Below are 25138 nucleotides of genomic sequence, written 5' to 3'. Positions count from 1 at the left end.
TGGAGCAGGGCAATTTTAACACTAGGGGCATAATTAAAACAACTTTTGTAGAGGACCCATAGATGATATAATATATCAAATATCAAAGCTCTAAGCCTTGTACCTTCAGACAAGAAGATTTTAGAATTTTTTACTATATGTACATAGTGAAAATCAATGACCCCTGGGGATGGGGCCAATTTTGACCCCAGGGCTATAATTTGTACAATCATTATAGAGGTTCACTACACAATGTTTCATGCAAAATATCTTAACTCTAGCATTTGTAAATTAAGAGAAGATGATTTTTTAAGTTTTTACTATATACATATAAGGAAAACCTATGGCTCCCAGGGCGGGGCTAATTTTGACACTAGAGACAAAATTTGAACAACTTTGGTAGAGTACCTATAGATGATATCATTTAACAAATATTAAAGCTCTAAGCCTTGTACCTTCAGATGATAAGATTTTTTGACTTTTTTACTATTATGTATATATTGAAAATCAATGACCCCCCGGGGCGCGGGCAATTTTGACCCCAGGGCTATAATTTGAACAACTTTGCTAGAAGTTCACTTCTCAATGTTTCATGCAAAATATCTAACCTTTAGCATTTGTCAACTGATAGAAGAAATTTTTTCTAAGTTTTACTATAAGTTTTTACTATATACATATAAGGAAAACCAATGACCCCTGGGGCGGGGCAGATTTTGACCCCAGGGCTATAATTTGAACAATCTGGGTAGAGGTCAACCAGACAATGCCTTATGCAAGATATCTAAGCTCTAGGCCTTTTGGGTCTTTACAAGAAGGTATTTTAAGTTTTTACTATATGTACATATAGTGAAAATCAATGACCCCTGGGGCGGGGCCTATTTTGACCCCAGGGCTATAATTTGAACAATCTTGGTAGAGGTCTACCAGACAATGCCTTATGCAAAATATCTAAGCTCTAGGCCTTTTGGGTCTTTACAAGAAGATTTTTTAAATTTATTCTTATAATTCCTTTTGGTTGCCATGGCAACCAGATTTCTGCATGGAATGAAATTCTTTGAACAACTTTGGAAGCCCTTCACCCAAGGATCAATCCTGCCAAGTTTAGTTGAAATTGGACTAGTGGTTTTTCACAAGAAGATTTTTTAAGTTCACTATATAATCTATATAACACACACACACACAAACAAACACACATGCAACCAGATTTCTGCATGGAATGAAATTCTTTGAACAACTTTGGAAGCCCTTCACCCAAGGATCAATCCTGCCAAGTTTAGTTGAAATTGGACTAGTGGTTTTTCACAAGAAGATTTTTTAAGTTCACTATATAATCTATATAACACACACACACACAAACAAACACACACACACACAGGTGAATCGCTATATGCCACCGCATCGCAGATGCTGCGGTGGCATAAAAATCAATGTCTGAGATCCAGCTTCATTTCTTTTACAAATTATGTAACATTAAAGCAAAAGTGATTTGACAGTATACATATAACTTGTAATAATTATAAATGGTAAAGGCTTGGTTTGATGGAATGTAGTGTCAAGACTGTTCTGCAAAAGGATCAACTTCCCATTATTATTACCATTGAAAAATGTCCAAAAAAACACTACAAGTACTATTTTACTTTTTTTTTATCAAAAACATTCAATGACAAATCTTGATAATTTGTAAATCAAACCTTTTTACATTTCACACATAATTTATGCTTCTTTGATTTTTTCAATTGATAAAAAGAACTTTAATTACAGGAATCTTTTCTTTACGAGAAATCTTTGTAAAATAGGATAGTTAATATATCAGAAATTTGAAATAATCCCCCCCCCCCCTCACTATCTCCAGTTCAATTCACTACATTAAGAATGTTTTTCTTTCTGATTTTTTATTTTAAAACTTATTCTAAAGCCCAGGCATTTTTGTTTAACAAGTACATAGCATTCTATTATCCACTTAAAATGCCATTAAATCTGCATGCCCTTTTACATAAAATCACAGCCAAATCAATAGCATCCATAACATATTTCTTTTGTACTGTTTTCCTTTTGTCTCGTTAAAATCGATTTCCTCTGCCCCCTCTGAAGCCCCTACCCCGCCCTCCACCGCGACCACCTCCACCCCTTCCTCTCTGTCCGACTACATAAGAACCAGCTTTCTCGCTAAATTTGCCGCTAGGTGGTGCATACAACTGTCTGGCTTCCCTGTTTGTTTTCTTTGGATTTGAAGCCCCATTGGCAGCCCCTTCATATGTTATTGGAGTAAATCTCTTCTGCCTGTTAATAAAATTAACACATCAGAAACAGAGGATATTGAATGAGTGTTCATTCAATTTCTGGTTGAACAAGATGAATAATATTATCTTATTTCACAAGTTCAATAAATTTAGTGATACAGCTATACAACTGAGATATTCTATTTGTCAAAGTATATCTAAAATAAGTACAGTTTACAGTCAAAATAATCCTTTGTGTATGCATATGATGTCACATCAAAATATAAATACAGTTTTCCCATACAATATTTATGGAGTTGAAAAAGTAGCACAGGTTTGTGATGAAATTATTCTGCTGAGTGTTCCAAAAGCACAGTAAAAACTTTCCAAAATGGAAGTTGAAGGGACTTGTGTATAAATTTCAAGATATCAGGATTTAGACTTGTGTTTCCCCCACAATTTCAAATGAGAAAATTTTGAGCTGTTGCTGTTTTAAAGTGATTCACTGAAATTTAACAAGCTTATGGTAAACAATAACCTGAGTGATTATTGATTCTAGGACATTTGCCCCTGGATGTTTGCACCACTTATTTACAGTTGCAGACATTTGCCTCCAGGTATGTTTTGAAAGGGCTGGCATTTGCCCACACCCTGAAAATATTTTAAGGGCGGACATTTTCCCCCCTGAATTATAAAGATTGAAAGGCTGATATTTATCAGCAGTTTGTTCAGTAAACATGTGTTGGTTTTATAAAATGCATTATCCTTAATGATTATACAAATAAAATTGTTAAAGAATACTTTATCATATATGTAGGGTTTCTACATTAAATTAATTATCCTTAATGGTTATAACATACTAGTACACAAATAAAATTGTTAAAGAATACTTTAAACATTATTTATTGGAAGAATCATAAACATTTTGTCTCTAGGGTTTTGTAATAATGATTTTTAGGAAATTATTTTGAAAGTAACACGCCAATTTCATCATTTCTGTGTTTTTCCATGGAAACAATCAATTAAGTATATTCAAATCTTTAAAACAGGGGGCAAGTGTACGCTACAGCAAAAATAAGGGCAAACATTTAGCGTTTACTGTAATTATCACATTACATTGGATCTTGGAAAATCTAAAACGGAACTAAAATTAATGTTTATTTTCAAATACTACTACCGCAATTAAAATGTTTATATTCTCACACATAGGCTGTTACATCACACAAACGTGTAATTAACACCTGTCTTACAAATCTTTCAACAATCATCATCACAGCTAGAAAATGTGTGAAAAATATCTCATGACTGAAGGGGTCAACTAGTAAATTTTATTATACTTAAAAATTTCTTTCCATTGCTGGATAATAGAAAATTCCTAAAAGATGCCAGTTTGACTTTCCACTGACAATTAACAATATTTTCATTGGCAGATCATATCCATTTCTTGTTCTAAAAGCATAAAAAGGTTACAAACTTACGCAGTTTGAGTGGTTCCCCCTCCAGGTGATGTTACAGTTTTCGTCTGTAGATAAAACATAAAGAAATGAATGTTTCACATCTCAAGGAATGGTACAATAATAAATCAGTATATAATTATATTAAGTTAATGTAATAGTATGAAAACTACATCATTGTTTTCACTTGGAAAACAATTCCAAATAGGTAAAATAATACTTTAAACGCACATTTGTACTCTTTAAGAAACAAACAGCAAGCATGAGTTTTATAATTTTAAAATAATTTTCAGAGCATGTTAGATGCTTGGTACTAGAGAGAAGTAGTGCTAAATGTCAAATAATTTGTCATCAAAGTATCAAAATGTAAACAAAGTAGTATTTTCACTTGCATACAAAATGCTAAATCATATTTGCTAAGAAGCTCCTAAAGAAAAAGAAGGTATTTGTCCAATGAGTAACCAAGAATACACAACTTTTGTAAAATAAAACAAGATGGCCATGATGGCCCTTAATCGCTCACCAAGGGATATGGTCTACTTGGACAATTACATGGACATGCCTATGTATAATGCCAAATTTTGATCCAAGGGTCAAGATTTATGTTAATTTTGTGGAGGACCACAAGGTGGTGCTATGTGCCAAAAATCTAAACTCTTGGCATTGTTCCTTTAAAGCAGAAACATTTTGAAGACATTTTTTACTATATACAAGTCTATGTAAACTAAGTCACTCCCAGGGCTGTTCCATTTTGATCTCAGGGGCTTGTTGTATAGGTCCACTTGGCAATGCTACATACAAAATATCTAAGCTCTAGACATCTGAGAAGTCTTTCAAGACATTATTACTATACAAGTCTATATAAACAAAGTAAAGTCTATATAAACAAAGTGACCCCCAAGGGCATGATTCATATATTTTGTTCACTTGGCAATGCTACATGCCAAATATCTAAGCTCTGCGCATTGCAATTACACAAAATAAAACTTAAATGTTTTTTTCAATATAAGCCTAGGTAAATTAAGTGATGCCTAGGGTATGGCTATTTTTTAGCACTGGGATATGATTTAAAAAATTCTTGTAGAAGACCACAAAGTGATACTATTTATATTTACTGTATTTATGTAGTGGCCCCTAGGGTGGGGCCAATTTGACCCCATGCTATAATTTGAACAGTCATGTTAGAGGTCCAGCAGATAACATTTCATGCCAAATATCTAAGCTACAGCCCCTGTAGTTTTGGAGGAGAAAACTTGTTTAATCTTTACAATATGCTTTATATATTAGATATTTGGCATGTAGCATTGCCAAGTGATTATGGAAAGGAAATCTCGGTGGCCACTTTAAAATCCTATTTTTCCAATTACTTGCATAGTTTTTGTTGAAAATGAAATTTGTGCCAATACATTTTTTTAGTTTTAAAGAAGAAAGTGTTTTTTTTAAGTTTTACTTAGGAAAACACATAACCCAGAGATGGGGTCAAATTTAACCCTAGGGTTATAATTGGAAAAATTGTGGTAGAGGTCAACAAGACAATGCCTTGTGCAAAAATATCTATTCTCTATGCATTGTGGTTATAGAGGAGATTTTGTAAGTTTCTTCCTATTATTCCTTTTGGTTGCCACTGCTACCAGATTTTTGCATGGAATCAAATTCTTTGAACAAAAAACTTATGAAGCCCTTCATCCAAGAAACAATCCTGGCAAATTTGGTTGAAATTGGACCTGTGGTTTTTAAGAAGATTTTTTTTAAGTTCACTATATAATCTATGTAACAGGAGCACAAACAAACAAAAAGACACAGACACACAGACATTCACTCTCATTCAAACATGTGAATGGCTATATTCCACTGTAGCATCATTTTTTCCCCCAAAAGTTACAAAATATGTATTGAATAAGAAGAGAACAGTGCCAGCTGATCTTGGTCTGCCCTAGTGACATGGGTAGAATCAGTTGCCACTAGCAGGCTAAGAGCTGTAAAGTACATTTGATAAGCTATGTAAATAAACTTACTGCTGGTCTCCATGACAACGTGACCATGCATTTGTATGATGGTGGATTGTGGAACAGATCTTTGATAAGACTGTTGATGTTAGATGTGACTTTGAGTGCGCATACCTTTAACTTACTCTGAAATATATAAATATAACATGAATTTTTCAGTACTTAGTCAAATACTGTCAAACAGTGGAATAAATAGTAAAATGCCACAACACTCTAGAATATACATTACCCCTTGTAAATTTTTTGCCAATCTCAGATCCTATGCTAAAAGAGGTGCTTTGAAGTTTGTTGAGGATGTACATGTTTCTTCTTTCAAAGCTTTGTGTCACATGTCATTAAGTCCAACATATTTGCGCATAATCATTTTAAAACCCATCTAGGAATGAAAAAATTGTTGACCAAACATGAACAACAGTATACTTTTATCAAAATCATATCATGAATTTTGATCTGCAAGTGTGACCTTGACCTTGAGAAAGGGACCCAATTCTTGTTGGCGACAAGTCATCATTATGTCCAACACATTTATGCATAATGATTTTTAAAATCCATCCACCAATGATAGAATTGTTGACCAGACATGAACATCAGTGCATTTACATTAAAAATTTCCTTAAAAGTCAGAGTGTGACCTTGACCTTTGAGCTTCATTTAGACCTAGATCTTGCACATGACAATTTTCCCAATGTGCTTCACATTTATACAAAATTACTTTAAAATCCTTCCATAAATGACAAAATTATGGACTGGATAAAGTTCGACCGACAGAAACACACTACAAAAACTATATGCCTCCCTATTTTAGGAGGCATAAAAAGGAATGGCCAACTTAAAAGTTTCTTGATGGCGGCAACAACATAACTGTAACAATAGGTCAACACTTTCTTCAAAGAAGTTGAGCTAAAAACTAGGAACTACAAAAACTTTGCAGCTGAATATTTTGTGTGTGACAATTTGACAATAAGTATTTTCTATGACATATGCTAACAAAACTTTTCTTTGGCACATGATCCAACTTTCTTTTTAACAATATTATTTTTTGATTTGTTCCTACACGTAGTTACACAATCTTCATCTACTATAATTGCTTAAATATACCAGTACACACATATTTATTAGATATACAATGATGATTTTAAGATGAACATTTGTAAAATATTTGTTACCTCTTCTGTTTTAAGAGCATCACCTGTCTTTCCTTGTAAATCTTGCCGCAACTGTTTTATATAAATCTGTACTCCTCTTGCAAAATACTGTAACCTGAAATTGAAATGTACATTATTTACATGAAAATGAAAGTTATTGCATGGCATGAAATGTTAAAATTTACACTTGATATACCTGACCAACTACTATATATGAACCATTGTTTTTGGTGAAAGTCCTTCAATGATAAAAAACATATTACTCTGATCATTTCTGTGTCCATTATAAACAAGAGGGCCATGATGGCCCTGAAATGGCTCACCTGTATATAGATCCCTGGGCCAAGGCCAATTTTAAACCAGGGGCTTTTATTTGAACAAACTTGGTAGACACCCATTAGAAGATGTTTCATGATAAATATCTAAGCTCTAGCTCTTTGGGGATTTTATAAGAAGATTTTTTAAGTTTTTACTATATACATATAGGGAAAAACAATGACCCCCCCACCCTCGGAGGGGCCAATTTTGATCCCAGGGCTTTTATTTGAACAAACTTGGTAGACACTCACTAGAAGATATTTCATGCTTAGTATCTAAACTCTAGCTCTTTGGGTTTTTAATAAGAAGATTGTTTAAGTTAAAATTACTATACACATATAAGGAAAATCAATGACCCCGGGGCGGGGCCAATTTTTACCCAAGGGCTTTTATTTGAACAAACTTGGTAGACACCCATTAGAAGATGTTTCATGCTAAATATCTGAGCTCTAGCTATTTGGGGTTTTTAAAAGAAGATTTTTTAAGTTTTTACTACATACATAAAGAGGAAAACAATGACCCCTGGGGCAAACTTGGTAGACACCCACTAGAATATGTTTCATGCTCTAGCTATTTTGGTTTTTTAAAAGAGGATTTTTTAAGTTTTTACTTTATGCAAATAAGGAAAATCAATGACCCCTGGGGCGGGGCCAATTTTTACCCCAGGACTTTTATTTGAACAAATTTGGTAGACACCAACTAGAGGATGTTTCACGCTTAATATCTAAGCTCTAGCTATTTGGGTTTTTAAAAGAAGATTTTTTAAGTTTTTACTATATACAAATAAGGAAAATCAATGAGCCCCCCAGAGCGGGGCCAATTTTGACCCAAGGGCATTTTTTTTTAACAAACATGGTAGACAATGACTAGATGATGTTTCATGCCAAATACTTAAGCTCTAGCTCTTTCGGTTTTTAAGCTATTTAAAGTTTTTTCTTTTGGTTGCCATGGCAACCAGAGTTCTGCTTTAATTGACTACCAAAGGATCATTCCTGTGAAGTTTGGATGAAATTGACTTAGTGGTTTTTGAGGAGATGTCGTTTGAAGTAAAAGTTAACGGCCCGACGCCAGACGGACTGACGCATGACGAAAAGCGATCACAAAAGCTCACCATGTCACTTTGTGACAGGTGAGCTAAAAAGTATTTCTATTTCTACTTAAGACAAACAAGCATTAAAAAGTCCGACAGCATGTATTTTATCTTCAATGTTTATTTATGAGTTGTTGTTTTTTTTGTAAAGACAAAGAAATTTAAACAGTTTAAAACATTTCGTCCTTGTGCTTAACTATATTGTACTACCATCAAAACCGAATTAATGAAACTGCACTGTTCTAAAAGGTAGCTGTATTGCTAAAGCCCTAAATGATACAAAATATGTAAACAAAATGATAACCATGAGCATGCTCTTAATTTTCAAACCTTAATCTAAAATCTTTTAATCTTTCTGCAGCATCTTCTGATGTTAGGAATTCAGGGTATTTTCGTCCCAGCTGATGAAATGTGTACATTAAACATTCGACATAGGAAAACTGAAGTTTTGGCTCCTCGTCAAGATCTGCGTCTGATTCTACCTCTGCTGGTGGTAATGGCATGTACTCCTTTATAATAATATAAACCATCAATACTACATAAGTCAAAATAAACGTGGAAAAATAATGTATAATCTTGGATCACTTATATCCAAAGTGTTTCTATCAAAATAAGGGAATTATGTGTAAGGTTGTCATCTGAATAAGTTACAAGTATGGAAATATAGTTCTTATATATAGATGAACAGTTCAACACAGCTCAAAAATTATACTGTTTTGATAGTGAATAATTTTCCAAAAATAAATTGTATCATAGTTTGGAGACATTTCTGTTGAAAATGTGTCCGAGTTAAATCGTATACATAAACATGCACAGTGCTTTAACTCGAGTGCAGGTATTAGTTACCCGAACTCCAGGGCATGCCCATTGATTGGCTCATTTTTGCTGCGGTTTTCTTATTGTGATGGCAGAGAAAGGGAAAACGATAGAAATATCATATTCAGATGCTCGTTCATTGGTTACTTTTTTCTGGGGTTTCATATTATGACAACAGGTGTTTGACTATGATACAAAAGAGAAAAAACATCAAAACACTAATCAATCTGATTATTACTTGGGGATGCCCCTCGTACAAATCAGATAGCCTCGTGTTTCGATGCTCTTTCTATTATGAAAACAAGATTGCATTTGAGAAAAATGCTATGCCACCGCATGGTTTAAATTTCATAGCTGTACATCAAAGGACAAGAAAGTAGGTCACATCATCAAAATCTAGGTCAAAGTTCAATTTTACAACTAAAACTGTGCACATGGTCAAAATGTCATTGCTGTACATCAAAGGATAAGAAAGTAGGTCACTGTCCCCTTGGGCAAGGCATAACTTTGACCCAAGGGTTTAATAACAATCTTGATACAGGTCCACTAAACAACATTTCAAGTCAAATATCTAAGCTATAGCTTTCTCCCATTCAGAAAACATTTGTTTTATTTTCTGTTTTGACTATGTGTACATAATGAGAATCACTGCCCCCTGGCAGGGCCAATTTTTGACATTTGAACAACTCTGGTAGAGGACCTATAAATGATATTATATATCAAACATCAAAGCTCTATGCCTTGAACCTTCAGACAAATTTTTTTTTTCACTTTATGTACATAATGAAAATCAATGACCCCCGGGGCGGAACCAATTTTTACCCTAGGGCTATAATTTGAACAATCTTGCTAGAGGTTCACTACACAATGTTTCATGCAAAATATCTTAAATCTATCCTTTGTAAATTTAGAGAAGATGATTTTTAAGTTTTAACTATATACATATAATATAAACCTATGGCTCCCAGGGGCAGGGCTAATTTTGACACAAGAGGCAAAATTTGAACAACTATGGTAGAGTACCTTTAGATGATATTATTTAACAAATATTAAAGCTCTAAGCCTTGTACCTTCAGATAATAAGATTTTTTTATTTTTTACTATATGTATATATTGAAATCAATGACCCCCAGGGCGGGGGCAATTTTGACCCCAGGGCTATAATTTGAACAATCTTGCTAGAGTTTTACAACACAATTTTTCATGCAAAATATCTAACCTCTAGCATTTGTCAATTGCTAGAAGAATTTTTTTTAAGTCTTTACTATATACATATAAGGAAAGCCAATGACCCCTGGGGCAGGCCGATTTTGACCCCAGGGCTATAATTTGAACAATCTGGGTAGAGGTCTACCAGACAATGCCTTATGCAAAATATCTAAGCTCTAGGCCTTTTGGGTCTTTACAAAAAGGTGTTTTTAGTTTTTACTATATGTACATATAGCGAAAACCAATGACCCCGGGGCGAGGCTGATTTTGACTCAAGGGCTATAATTTGAACACTCTTGGTAAGGGTCTACCAGATGATGCCTTATGCAAAATATCTAAGCTCTAGGCCTTTTGGGTTTTTACAAGAACGTATTTTAAGTTTTTACTATATGTACATAGTGAAAATCAATGACCCCCGGGGCGGGGCCAATTTTGACCCCAGGGCTATAATTTGAACAATCTTGCTAGAGATCTACCAGACAATGCCTTATGCAAAATATCTAAGCTCTAGGCCTTTTGGGTCTTTACAAGAAGATTTTTTTTAATTTATTCTTATAATTCCTTTTGGTTGCCATGGCAACCAGATTTCTGCATGGAATGAAATTCTTTGAACAACTTTGGAACCCCTTCACCCAATGAACAATCCTGCCAAGTTTGGTTGAAATTGGACTAGTGGTTTTTCACAAGAAGATTTTTTAAGTTCACTATATAATCTATATAACACACACACAAACACACACACATACACAGAGGTGAATCGCTATAAAAATACAATCATACTTACAATTAAGCGGGTGAAAACGTGACTCAATGGCTTTAGCACATCCTCCTGACTAAATCCATTAAAATCTGAGATTTCTGCAAGTAATTTTAACATGTCAAGTTTATTGTCTACTCTATCTTCTGGGTTTGACATGGAACTAAGTCCTGGTAACACATTATTACACATGTAATTCACAAACACTTTAGAATGTACATTTTTCTGAAAAAGAAAGACAATTATGTTACACATCTGAACAATTGTGAAATCTATAAAAAAAAACCATTTACATCCAGTCCCACTTAGCCACCTACACAACATGACCTGATAAGCAAATCAATAATGAACAGCACATAAACTGTACTATTAAGGACCAGATTATCTACACTATCTGCAAAGGGAGTAATAAATATGTAAATACAGTGAATGTGTGAAATTGAAATACCTTTTAAATGGTGGTTTACATGCACATTAATTGATGGGATTGTACAGTCACTACATGAATATGAAAATCAAATTTTCAGTTGTTATTCACTAGATTGTCATTAAAAGAAAAACATTTGATCTAATAATTGTAATATTTTGTATTTGAGAAATATATGTAAATAAAAATACTGCCGAACACCTGTGGGACTAGCCAGAAAGTTTGGAATTCGGAGGTGTCCAAAATTCAGAAGTTTGGAAGTACATATATCTGAACAATTAGAAACATAAAACATTAAAATTGTTTAAGTAAGACATAATGAAATATACAGTCACAAAAGGATATAACCCAAATTTTAACAGAAAATCATTTGGAATTTAAAAGTTCCCTAATTCAGAGGTATCAATTACATAGAAAACAGAAGGAGAAATTTCAGGACCCTGAAAAATGGTCGATTTCAGAAGTTTCCTGATTTTAGAAGTTCCAGAATTCGGAAGTTACAGTTTGATTTTTTTGGAATGCTTTTAGAAATAATTCTTTAAGCTTGAGAAAAAGAGGTTAATTTGAATTGGAAATGGGGTTCTGGTGATACAGTGAAAAACTTTCCAGCTCTTACTCAACACCTTTCCTTGTATTATATCAGGTACTTTAAGGGCATCAGGCTAGTAGAATCACTAGGACCTTCACACGATTTGCCTGTAGTTTGGCAGCCATTAACACAGATCATTGAAAGATGGAATAAACACTTAAAAGCAAAATGGTATAACAATCTACTTACCGAAAATAATGGAGCTGCCTGTTTCACACATGACATAAGTCTATCTACAACATCTGAATCTGCTGCCTGTGGAGAACATACACACATTAGTATGACGTTAGTTTAAATACAGAATTTTGCTGATCTCTATCCTTCAGATTTTTTTTATCTTGAACAGAGAGATGCATGATTTCAAAATATCACGGCGTACAGGTAAACTAACCAGGTAAACATAGCATAGCTCAATCACTGGACAGAGTTCAAGGTTCAAACTAGATACAAATCAAAAGGATTTAGATGACAGTTAACTGAAGTCAGCAAACATAACCACACAACAGCAAGTCCTAAACATCATTAATATTTACATTATACTGTACTTCTTCTAACTTAGAAACAAGGGAAATGACAAAAATTCCCATGGCAACTTATATATTATGTCAATATATGATATTATTAATCTTATACAGGAAAGGGGCAACTTATATATTATGTCAATGTATGATATTATTAATCTTATACAGGAAAGGGGCAACTTATATATTATGTCAATATATGATATTATTAATCTTATACAGGAAAGGGGCAACTTATATATTATGTCAATATATGATATTATTAATCTTATACAGGAAAGGGGCAACTTATATATTATGTCAATATATGATATTATTAATCTTATACAGGAAAGGGGCAACTTATATATTATGTCAATGTATGATATTATTAATCTTATACAGGAAAGGGGCAACTTATATATTATGTCAATATATGATATTATTAATCTTATACAGGAAAGGGGCAACTTATATATTATGTCAATGTATGATATTATTAATCTTATACAGGAAAGGCTGTTTACAAATTGTAAAACATGTACAAATCTAATTGTTTATGATGGGTTTATGACTTTAGTCGAAAGACACTTTATAGAATACAACAATTATAAGAATGGACAAATGATACAGAGCAACAGATGGTCGAAAAATATATTAACCTATGACACAACGAAAAATCAGGGAAAACATATCAGAAGTGATGCTATGTAAGGATTCCCATGTCAGACCTTATAAGAAGTTGCATACAACTTTCGATACTGAATATGAATGTATATTTAAAATAACGAACATTTAAAAACAATTTAATTACATATAAGAAAGAATTAGAATAAATTATGAACCAACTGCACACATTTACTTCCAACTACTTTTGTGTTATTATATTCATGTAATTTTTAAGGGTTTGACATAATTCGACATCTTTTCGACAATATTTGACATTATATTCTTTTCTATCAAATTTTCATTCTATACTTTGTCGTATTTGGCCATTTGTCCCTTCTTTTGTCATATTCTATCAAATGTCTTTCGACATAATGTCCTGCACTGGTTTATGATATGCATGCTTTTGTTAGGACCCTTTCTGATATTTTAATGTAATAATTGTTTCTGAGGCAATTTGATTCAACCAGTTAACCAATACCTCAACAGCATTATGTGTAGCTGACAGCTGCTTGCAAAGAAAATAGATTATAATACTAGTAATAACAAGCATTTGATAGTATTGCGGGCAATACAGTAGTCCCCTACCGGTCCCTCAAAAAGTTCTTTAATTGTCATACACTCCTGTGTATTGCCATTTATAATGAATTTGAGGATGAAGTCTGTATTTGAAAATATCAACCACAAAACATAATAAAATAAGTTTGTCAATATCACAGTAATGTGTTAAGTTTCCATGCTTAGTAAGGAAATTATGTTTATACAACCTTGTCATATTATTACGATGTGGGATTTTAAAGTAAATCCTATAAAGAATGAAGAAGTTGGAGTGAAAATACCAGTTTCTCGAAAAAAATCTAAGTTCAAGGGGGACATAATTCTGGAAATAGTCTTGCTAGAGTATTTAACCTTCTCAAAAATGTCGAGTGATAATAAGAAACATATACATGAAGTTTGAAGTAGATACATTAGGAAATAAAGAAGTTATTTAAAAAAGACAACATTTTTTCCCCTAAAAAATCTAAGTTCAAGGGAGGTAATACTGATATTTTTTGTGCTAGAGTTATAAACCTTGTCACATATGATGTGGTTGATGACCAGAAACTTATATTTAAAGTTTGAAGTAAACACCTTAAGAAATAAAGAACATATAGTGAAAATGCTGAAAAATTTAAATCAGAAATCTTGAAATTCAGGCTATTTGTTGCCATAGCAACCAGAATTTTCAACATAGGAAGAAAAGAAAAAGATGTGCATAATCTCCAGACTGCCATCTACCCATATTTCAAGTTTCATAAAAATATTTTCAGTACTTTTTGAGTTATCACTGGATCCAGTTTATGTGTTAAATTTGCCATATTTTCAGACTATTTGTTGCCATAGCAACCAGAATTTTCAACATAGGAAGAAAAAAAAAAGACGTGCATAATCTCCATACTGCCATCTATCCATATATCAAGTTTCATAAAAATATTTTCAGTACTTTTTGAGTAATCGCGGGATCCAGTTTTGTGGACGGACGGACTGACGGACTGACAGACAGACAGACAGACGGACAGACGGACAGACAGACAGACGGACAGACGGACGGAGGGTAAACCTAAAGTCCCCTCCGGTTAAACCGGTAGGGGACTAAAAAGAGAACTTCCTAGCTAAACAATTATTACGCCTACCTCAAACGTTTGGTCCAATTCTGCTTGTTCTGTGACTATTTCCAGCAACTGCTGCCTGCCCATCACTGTGTTCATACTAGACAATGATTTCAATATTTCCATTATGAAAATAAACTCTTCCTTTGTAACATCTTGTAATACCTGAAAGAAAAGCAAAAACTTGAAGTCAAATTTAGTATTCACAAATATCCATCCTATCTTATGAAAATTTTTTACATTACCAAACAATAGGTTTTCCGTACCCCAGTTTTTAACAAGCAAATTCGTTGAATTTATATCCCCCGCCGAGTACTGGTTATTATTAACACAACAAATGAAGACATAAGGCTTTATTTATATATTAATCATGGCATAAACAGTAATATTCTTTGAACTTGATAAATATTCAGGGCAATAACAGAGCCATAACTTTGTGTTAAATAGTAAAATCTGGAAATGCCAATGAGATGTATGCATACTACATAACTAATCAAGGGCCATAAATCTTAGTTATAAGTATCTGACCGGAACAAGGCGACTATATGCACATCTCCTCTTAGTATCCCATAAAGTTTCATTGAATTCCAGCCAGTAGTAGCAGAGAAGTAGCGAGGATTTTTCTATATGGATACTGCATAACTAATCAAGGGCCATAACTCTGAGTTAAAGGGTCGGACCTGAACAAGCCGACGATATGCGCATCTCCTCTTGATATTGATGATTCCCATAAAGTTTCGTTGAATTCCAGCCAGTTTTTGCAGAGAACTACTCCGGAAACGAAATTCGGACGGACGGACAACGCCTAAAACTATATCCCCCTCCCGATTCCATCGGCGGGGGATAATTAACCTTCTGAGCATGCTTAGAGTGACGAAATATTTAAGAAAAGACAATTTTTACTTCAAGCCTTTTTTACAAAATGCCACCAACAAAGTTGAATTGGGAATACAGGTGCCATAATTTTACTAATTCGACCTCAAGTACTAAGGTAAAATTAAGGTCAAGTTCACTTTGATCTTCTTTAATGACTTGTCCCAAGGATTGTTGCGCTCAGGTATGAATACTCCTAGAAACCTTAATCAATTCAGTATGAATCAAATCTCTTGATGCGATTGAAGGTAACTCGCTATTTTCCGACTGAAATTTGACAATATTTCAGATCTTGATGACTTTTGGTATGCAAACATATAGTTATGTAAGCCTTACTGCCACAGCATTATTTTGTAAATACAGATTGTTGATATGACGTCAAAGTGCTCGCTATTGTCAACTGCGGAATTGCGTCTTGTTACAAATAAAACAGTTTATGTTTATCAATTTTTATTTAATTTTCTTCATTTAAATTCTAATATGTTCAGTAGACTATGTCTTTCTTACTACTTATCTGAATATTCTGTGATTCTACAGTTCTTGGACAGTGAATTTCTATTATACTCTTCATCAATAAGTGGGTAAAGTTACAAGCAAATATCTCTAGTGGTTAATGAGATATGATGTTGCATGCAAAACTTGAACCAAAGTATTATACAGACGCCAAGGCCTAGGTGAGTAGGATAAACCTACAATTTTTTGAACTGTCAAGCTAATATTGATTTTTCAACAGTGACCTTGACCGTAACCTGAGTGATCCCAAACTCAAAAATGTTAAAGAGCACTACCAAATATGAAAGACATCATTAAACCAGCAATTATCAAAGTATTGCAAGCAATACAAAGGTCCCATACCAGTTAGAACCCTACAAGAAGTATGACAACAACATCTGAAGGGCCATGGCCATTCAATAATGCCACTGTGGAAAACATGAATGAACTTTACTTTAGAGTTCTTAGTTTGTCTGTATCATAGTAATGTGTTAAGTTTCCCTGATGTTTATACAACAGATAAGCAAAACTATCTTTTACAATGTATAACCTGATGAAGGGTATATCTTACCCGAAACCGGTAGTGATATTAAACATATAAACCGATCTTGTGTTTTTGATGTGTTGTTCCCCCCTCCCAATCTTTTAACCTATAGTTTTTTCTGTATTTTAAGTAAATTTGTTTAAAAAGTTCCAAGTTCTTTTTTTTCTAAAAGTAGAGATAATTCAAAAACAAGCAAAATAGAGTTATGGTTCTTGTGCACTGCACATCTACCCATTGAGATCTATTTACCTACAAAGTTTCATGTTGATATCTCTTATAGTTTTTATAGTTTTAGAGTTATGTCCCGGACAAGATTTTTCTAAAAGGGGAGATAATTAAAAAACCGGGCAAAATAGAGTTATGGTTCTTTGACACTGCACTCCCCCTCAATGCCCTCTACCACTGTATGAATTTTAAAAAAATGATCTCCAAGGGTTTTCAAGTTATGCTCCGGACAAGACAACGGACTGACAGAAAAGACAGACGGACAGACAGATGTTCTAACAGGAGAGCAATAATATGGCTACTCTATTGTTTTCTCTATTGTTTTTTTTAGCCACACAAAAGAAAATAGCCACATAAAAGCATTACCGAATGAATGACATCAAAGAGAAAGAACAGTTACCTATTGTCCCTCTAGCCACATAATTACTGTCCTGTGAGTGCGGAAGGACGGACAGACGGACAAGGTGGCGACTATAAGCTTTCCCTTCGGGGAGCATAATAAAGAAGTAAAAATTAGTAATTTGTCAAAAACAAGAGGGCCAAGATCGCTCACCTGACCCATCGAACTCATCCAAGCAATTACCTAGACAAGTATTCTGACCAAGTTTGATTACAAATGAGTCAAAAATTTGACCACCAGAGTGTTAACAAGGTTTTTCCATATTTGGGACCTAGTTTTTGACCCCAGGTGACCCATATTCAAACTTGACCTAGAAATTACCAAAACAAACCTTCAGACCAATTTCCAGGATATCCAATTTCCAGGATATTTGGATCAAAACAGTAGCCACTAGAGTGTTAAAAAGATTTTTCTATTTTTAGCTCCTGTGATACAAGATGACCCATTTTCGAACTCATCCGAGCAATGACCTAGACAAGCATCCTGACCAAGTTTGATGATAATTGAGTAAAAAATGTGACCACTAGAGTGTTAACAAGGCTTTTCTATTTTAGTCTCCTGTGACCTAGTTTTTCATCCAAGATGACCCATGTTCGAGCTTATCCGAGCTTTTACCTAGACATGCATCCTGACAAAGTTTGATGATGATTGAGGCAAAAATGTGACCGCTAGAGTTTTAACGAACAAGTGTGGACGGAAGACGGACATTCAACGGGAGCTCAGGTGAGCTAAAAAATCTAAGTTCAAGGGGGACATACTTCTGGAAATAGTCAAGCAGGAGTATTACATCTTCTTACAAATGTATTGATTCTGGGTTATTTCTGATAATTTTTGTGCTATAGTTGTGAACTTTTGTCACATATGATGCTGCTGTACATCAGAAACATATATTTGAGGTTTGAAATAAATACCTAAAGAAATAAAGAAGTTATAGTGAAAAATTAATCACGAATCTGGATGCAGACTCTGATGCGGGGTAATATCGAGCTTAAAATGATGTGCAAAATCTTCATACTGCCATCTATCCATATTTCAAGCTTCATAAAAATATTTTCAGTACTTTTCGAGTTCTTCATATCACATATACCAAATTTGATAACAATATCTCAAATGCTAACTACTTAATACTTATCATCCATAAACCATTTTTCTATGTTTAATAACAGTGACCTTGACCCAAATTGGTTCAAAAGCATTCCCAACTGGCACATTCATATATGCTTGTTATATTATGTTTGATTACATTTATCTTATTCCTAACTCTAGTTACTGCTTGGAAATCAAATTTCTTTTTTCAGTAAGTGACCTTAATCCCATGAGTAATTCAAACCAATGTCTTCTTTTGTAGCAGTCGACACAAAATGCAATTATATTTCTTAGAATTGTGAAGAATATAACCTCTTTGAAACTTTTATAAACTGACCTTCTTGCACTCGTCTGTAATATAGTCTTGACATTCTTTGTTTAATGTATCCTCTGGCAACTTTCTCAAGTTTATAAACAAAAATTTTATAGCATTATCTCTGACCCTGTCATCATCTCCGTGTATTTGAGTAAATATTCCATTTAAAACACCTGTTGGAAAATAAAACAAACATTTATGTTACATTATACTTATATTTTAGCTGTCAAATTAAGCCTAATTAGCTATGTATCTCAGACAATCGACTATTATAATGATTATGGTGATTGACCAATAATCATTGACAGAGATCAGGAAAGAAATTTTGCAAATGAGACTATGTCTCCACCTGTTAGAAAACTTATGAGACATTTTTAAAAGTTATGAGACATTGTTCAAAACTAATGAGACATGTTTTTCTTAATGATTATAAAGTACAGATAAAGGTCTAAAATGTGTATTTTGATTTCTTTTATGACAAGTAAAATGTAGCTGCACGTGTAAAAGACACTTTTAAACAAAGTTTTAAAGATTTGTTATTTGGAAAAAAAAATATAAAATATTGAATTTTAATTAAAATATATGTATTCTTCTGGACACATTCAATATGTATCTGTTTCTCATGCAACATAAAATCACCCTGGAAAAATTAGCTACAATGTACTTGTTTGCCACTTCTTACAGGCCATTTTCAATTGGGTAAGTAGGTAGGTAGGTAAATTTCATCAACAATTGCAGAAAAAATTAAAATAATTTGGTCCTATTTGAATGAACATCATGGTTTAATATACATTATATTTGTTGTTGTTATTTTTTGGTGTCAAGCAGTTTGTTTATTTGCTGAAGATAAATAAGGTAAAAAGGACCATCATTAAAATTAATCAAATACTTTATAAGTACCTTTCCATAACATATCAAGTAATATATGACGTAATGTGTAATGTCCATTTTTTATTTGCACTGAATGGCTCTTAAGTAGCATTCATTGTTGTCTTTTTTTGACAACTCTACATCAAAGGGACTCGCAGCTTACAGAAGTCATGCAGTTCAGATATCTGATTGGCTAGTGACCTGTCAATTATTGTAGTGACGAAATAAACATCACTTCAGCTCATGTTTCACTTTGTTATTGTTAAGTTTTCAAAGGCAAATTATGATGACCTAGATTTACCGCATGCAACTATAAATAGAACACATTGTTTTTTTCTGTGGATAAAGTTTGAAGTTACCAAACATGATTTTAAACACAAAAAGGTTTGGATTATATTTGTTAAGGAATGAAGATACTAAGAAAATTAATGAACCTTTTAATTTAATATTTTTTTTGACTGACGGGTTTTGAATGTGTCTGACGGAAACAGCAAACAATCTTTTAATTATCAAGGAAGAATGCAATGCTTTAATAACTATAAATGAATGGAAAATCTAAACTTTTGAAAATTATTTTGGACATTTAAAAACTGACTGCCTTGCTTTCCTATTAAAATCGACAGAATATTAACGATATTTCAAACAGAAAAGCATAAAAAATTGACGGTCCTAACTCGTAGATACTGTACCTCATGGTGTTTGCAGATAATTGGCTTAATCTGTTTAATGCAGATAATTAGTCCCGCCTAGTGTACCTGTAGGCGGAGCAAAGAAATTTGTCACTTTGAAATTTATTTGATGCGGCTAATTGTTTGACAAACAGTAAGGCTTTCATGCTTTCGCTGAATTTCTTGCAGGTAAAATTTGCATTTTAGAAATTACTTGTCTCCTCATTGTTTATTCATGCAACCTAATGTCGTATCTGCAGGCTTATCAATGCGACTAAAATCATTTTAATGGGACTATGTCGCAGGTTGCGGGACCTTCCCGATCTCTGCATTGATGACAAATGTTAAGAATAAACTTTAAAACTGCCTAACTAAAACAAGAGCATCACAAAGGCAGGGCAATATATAAGTCATAGGATAGTACATTCCTAAAATAAGACTGAAATCAACTAAGTGACCCCAGGGGCAGGCCAATATTGACCCAAGGGGCATGATTAATAGCAGTTTTGTACAGGCCAACAGAGCAATGCTATATATCAAACTTCTTAACTTCTTAACTTCTAGGTATTGTAGTTATACAAAAAAAAGAATTTAAATGTGTTTTCCAATACAAAACTATATTAACTAAGTGACTCCTGTGGCAAAGCTGATAAAAAAAGAGAATTGATAAAAATATTTTAAACTACATTGAGCATAGAGGTAATTTTCCTGAGGTTGTTTGGTTTATAAGACATCATTATGACATATGATGTGTAAGAATTCGTTTTTCATGCTTTTTTGTGGATGGATGGACAGACAAATGGTTAACTAAAGTCCCCTGGGTTAAACAGGTAGGGGAATAATATAGGCTGTATGGGTATGTGTAAAAAATCTACTTTTAGCACTAGTGACCTTGACTAAACTAACCCCTAACTTCATTCAAAGGTAGAAGAGTGGTCAATACTTAAATATAAAAGACATATACCTGTATATAAACAATTGTTCTAGAAGTTATTACTGTGCATGTTTTTCATGTTAATACTGCAACTTGAAGGAAAACCAACATCATTTACAGTAAATAAAGAAAAATATCTAGAGGTGTTCAACTTTGATTAATCTTACAACACTTACAGTACCAAATTATAAATGAAGAAATTAGGTCAACTTTGATATAGGATTTTGGCAAGTCCACTTTAGAAATTCAGTAGGATAAGGCCAGAGATCATTTCAACAAGATGAAAGGTATACTTTTTGCATTGATTGTAAACAGCTGATTAAGAGCGCAGTGTATAAGCCCTAGCTCCAAAGGATCATCACATTGTAACAGCTGTGTTAAAGCCTCAGCAATCTTCGGTACATGTTCCGCATTCACCTTACAGAGCGTTGGCAGATCCTTGATAGCCTGTTTTCTAATCTAAAAACAAAAACAATAAAATGAACACTTCATTTTACATGGATATAAATATCTTCCTTTTCTGTCAAACTCCTTGCGAGGACGTTGAAAGTATCAGGGATTCAGACTACCACTTCCCTAGTCGCCCAAGTAAAGTAAAAATATTGCTTGCGAACGAAAAATTAAAAGTTTATCCCCCAGGTGGTGACAAAAACCATGGCCGAAACTGAAAGTTGAAAAAAAATGCCCAATCATTTTCTTAAGTAAATCTATTTTTTTTGTTGGGTCCCTAGATTTTTTTTAAAGGTTAGGGGTCCAGGCAGCTACCAAAATGAATTGGTCAATCAGTATCTCTGAGTATATCATGTAAGTATCTCTGAGTATATCATGTATTAATACAATTCTTTTCAATAAAATAAAAAGTTTGAAACCAGGGAAATAATTACAGTTCCCCTGTTTAAGTGCCAACAATGTATAATGGTAAATTTAACATACATCTGGAGAGTGTTTACAATTTTCGGCCCTACAACTTATATACACAACCATCTTTTGACCAGAAGGAAACTTACATTTATATCATCATCTTCACAAAGGTCAAACAGTGCATTGATGGCTTGGTATGCTAATTTTGGAAAGTACTTGAAAAACCTTGTCACAAATTGTGATGCAAGCCTTTTCTCGCCTGGTCCACCTTTTACAGCACTAATGATGTACAGAAACTCTTCTTCATGCTGAAAACAAATTTTGAAAGTGTTTCTTAATGTCTGATTAATAAATATGAAAGGACAGACAGTTGGGCTAAGTCACTTCAATATCACCTTATCAATTTCATGAAAGATTATATATACAAAATTTCTCAAATCTTATTAATACAAGAGCCAGCACTAATTGGGAGCCATACTCAATGTTTTGTTATATCTACTTCACACTGGAGGTATACTGTAGTAAAGGGTTCTGTATCTCAAAGAAAATATCTTTCTCTTATATAAAAGGTTAGAGCAAAGCAGAATGATTCACATTTCTTGCATAAATTGGACATAAAATGCTCAATTTGTTTCATTTCACAATGCGAAAAGGAATCCGGGTCAGCTCGGCCCTAAAACGTAATCGGCCCCCGAGTCAGCTAGGCCCTATTCCAACTCGGCACGGGTCAACTCGGTCCACTTTTCAATTATTAATATTTAGGTTTGTGTTATCACTATTTATTGTAATTATTTATAATATACGGATTGACAGTTTCCGAACTAGCAGCAGACAGGCTTTTCGTATCAGTAGAATTGCGAGTAAAGATTACCAATTGCGTATCTCACTGTATTTCTTACTCGTGGTAGGTTTAACCATAAATTTAAATGCCTTCAGTGTCAAACAATGTGTTGAAACAGATATTGTTACGGGCTATTATTATCAATCAGTGTATACGTTAAGGATACAGATTAATTAGGTGATAATTATGATTGACTCAGTCATTCATTCATTTGATTAGTGACCACCTGCAATTAAATAGAAGCTTATGATATTAAGTAAACACGTTTTTGTTTCATATTTTTTGAATATTACTTTACAAACAAAATGCATCCAAGGAAACACATTTTTCTAGATCTATATTAATTTTATCTAATCTGCAAGACAAATAACAGGTACGTATTATAATTGTAATAGTGGTCAGGTTCTTATGAGAATCAATGCTTTACACGGAGACCAAACGATCACAAGTTATAACTGGAGTAAATTCTCAGGGCTCAGTAGATTTATATATAAGTGTCACTTTATAAAGATGATGGACTAAACAACAACAACTCGTAAATTCAATTTCAATCAATGCTTTTAATATATGAAAAGCCCTAACAAATTTAATGAGTATACTAATCAAATTATATTTAGTTTTATATTAAGAATAACTATATTTATTATTTGATTAAGATTATTTTTATGATATATTTTATATGTGGTCGATTATAATAAACGTAAACGTTTGTATTAAGGACTAGTCCAGTTTAATGTTTCAAGGCTCAGCCTTGTTGTACTGACCAGAGTAGGTACAGTACCTAACCTAGCTAACATTGCCAAAGTCAGCTTATTTATACAATTCAGTATTCACTGTAACAATTTGATTGGTTGAGAATGATAATGTATATACCATGCAATAAGTAAGAAAGATAGTAACTCTTAACTGTTAACTTAGATTACCGTAAATACCCATCCTATTACATAATAAATAACTTTTTTTTTCTAAATGTACTTTATTTTGGCAGAAGTATAATTATATAATAATAAGATATTTCTTATTATTCATTTACCTGAACAACATGCAAAGCAAAGTTAATACGTTATATATATTTTTGTAAAGTGGGCCGAGTTGACCCGTGCTGAGTTGGTATAGGGCCGAGTTGACTCTTTTCCTGCGAAAAGTCTCAATTATATAATAATATACCAGATATCTCTTTATTCATTTAAAACAGCTTGACTTGATATCATGCAAGTAATCAGAGTTAAGTTGATATGTTTAATATGTTGTTTTTTCAAAAGTGGGCCGAGTTGACCTGTGCCGAGTTGCCCCGTGCTGAGTTGGTATAGGGCCGAGTCTCTTTACCCTTTTTCTCTGGATTTTACGATAATTTCCACAGTTATTTTGTTTTTTATCTGTTTTTGTCGCATTTCCTTCATTATTTTTGCCAGAAATGAAACAGCTCTGCTAAATAGACAAGTATTAGGATATCGACGGGAGTCGCGAGCTTGGCTTCCATCCGTTTAAACAATTTCACAATAATACGAGAAACCACGATAATGTTAAATGTGTGCAGCCGCTGATGGATTTAATGAATATGTCATTATATTGAAATGTACTTCTACTTCTTCATCATACTGCTTTAAAATCGTTTACGATCACTCTAAGCAGGTCTATATTTTCTTTCAGAGAAAACGCTTTCAGACTTTGCCTTCAGGTAGGCCCCTGCCAGGCCGGTGAATACCCCACCCACTTAATTTTACATGTTCAACGTTCACGATATAATAAAAAATTATGTTGTATTATGTTACCTCTCCTGCCTTGTCTTTAGCATCAGCGAGAACTCCAAACTTCTTGTATAATTGTTCTACTGTGACCATGATGCGCAACGAAGTTGTTTGTTATCAAATAATGTAATTTTTCGGAAAGCAATATACCAAGCTGCGCACAGGAAGTTACATTTGTATCAATATTGCGCACGAATATTGGGTCGGTATACTTTGCAGACGGACTTTGCAGACAAGTTAAACAAAGAGGGATTTTGCAGACAAGTTTTTAGATTTTGCAGATCATAAGTAAAGTTAGAATATAAAAGAGACATACTATATTGTTTATAACAAACAAGCAATATATTTATTATATCCAAATATAAACTAAAAGCTTTTTAAATCAAAGTAAATAAATAATATTGATAATTTTCACATAAATAAAACAACGGATTTATATTACAATAATATAGTAAT

The 25138-nt window shown here is 33.4% G+C and overlaps 1 protein-coding gene across 1 annotated transcript; it reads right to left on the bottom strand.

The window, feature by feature from the left end:
• Nucleotides 1-1629: 1629 nt before the first annotated feature.
• LOC132726800 (apoptosis inhibitor 5-like) lies at nucleotides 1630-24866 on the bottom strand. The gene is made up of 12 exons (XM_060712168.1): nucleotides 24707-24866; nucleotides 22240-22401; nucleotides 21526-21691; nucleotides 18782-18933; nucleotides 14849-14989; nucleotides 12199-12264; nucleotides 11021-11218; nucleotides 8542-8720; nucleotides 6825-6918; nucleotides 5668-5784; nucleotides 3677-3720; nucleotides 1630-2259 (listed from the first exon to the last, which is right to left on the bottom strand). Exons 1-12 carry the CDS (start codon nucleotides 24773-24775, stop codon nucleotides 2040-2042), a joined length of 1608 nt encoding a protein of 535 aa, XP_060568151.1. The 5' UTR covers nucleotides 24776-24866; the 3' UTR covers nucleotides 1630-2039.
• Between the last annotated feature and the right edge of the window lie 272 nt (nucleotides 24867-25138).

This window comes from Ruditapes philippinarum, unplaced genomic scaffold, assembly GCF_026571515.1.
Source record: "Ruditapes philippinarum isolate M1 unplaced genomic scaffold, ASM2657151v2 ctg1108_1_1_1_1, whole genome shotgun sequence".
Classification (NCBI taxonomy): Eukaryota; Metazoa; Mollusca; class Bivalvia; order Venerida; family Veneridae; genus Ruditapes; species Ruditapes philippinarum.
This window is presented reverse-complemented; position numbering and strand designations above follow the sequence as displayed.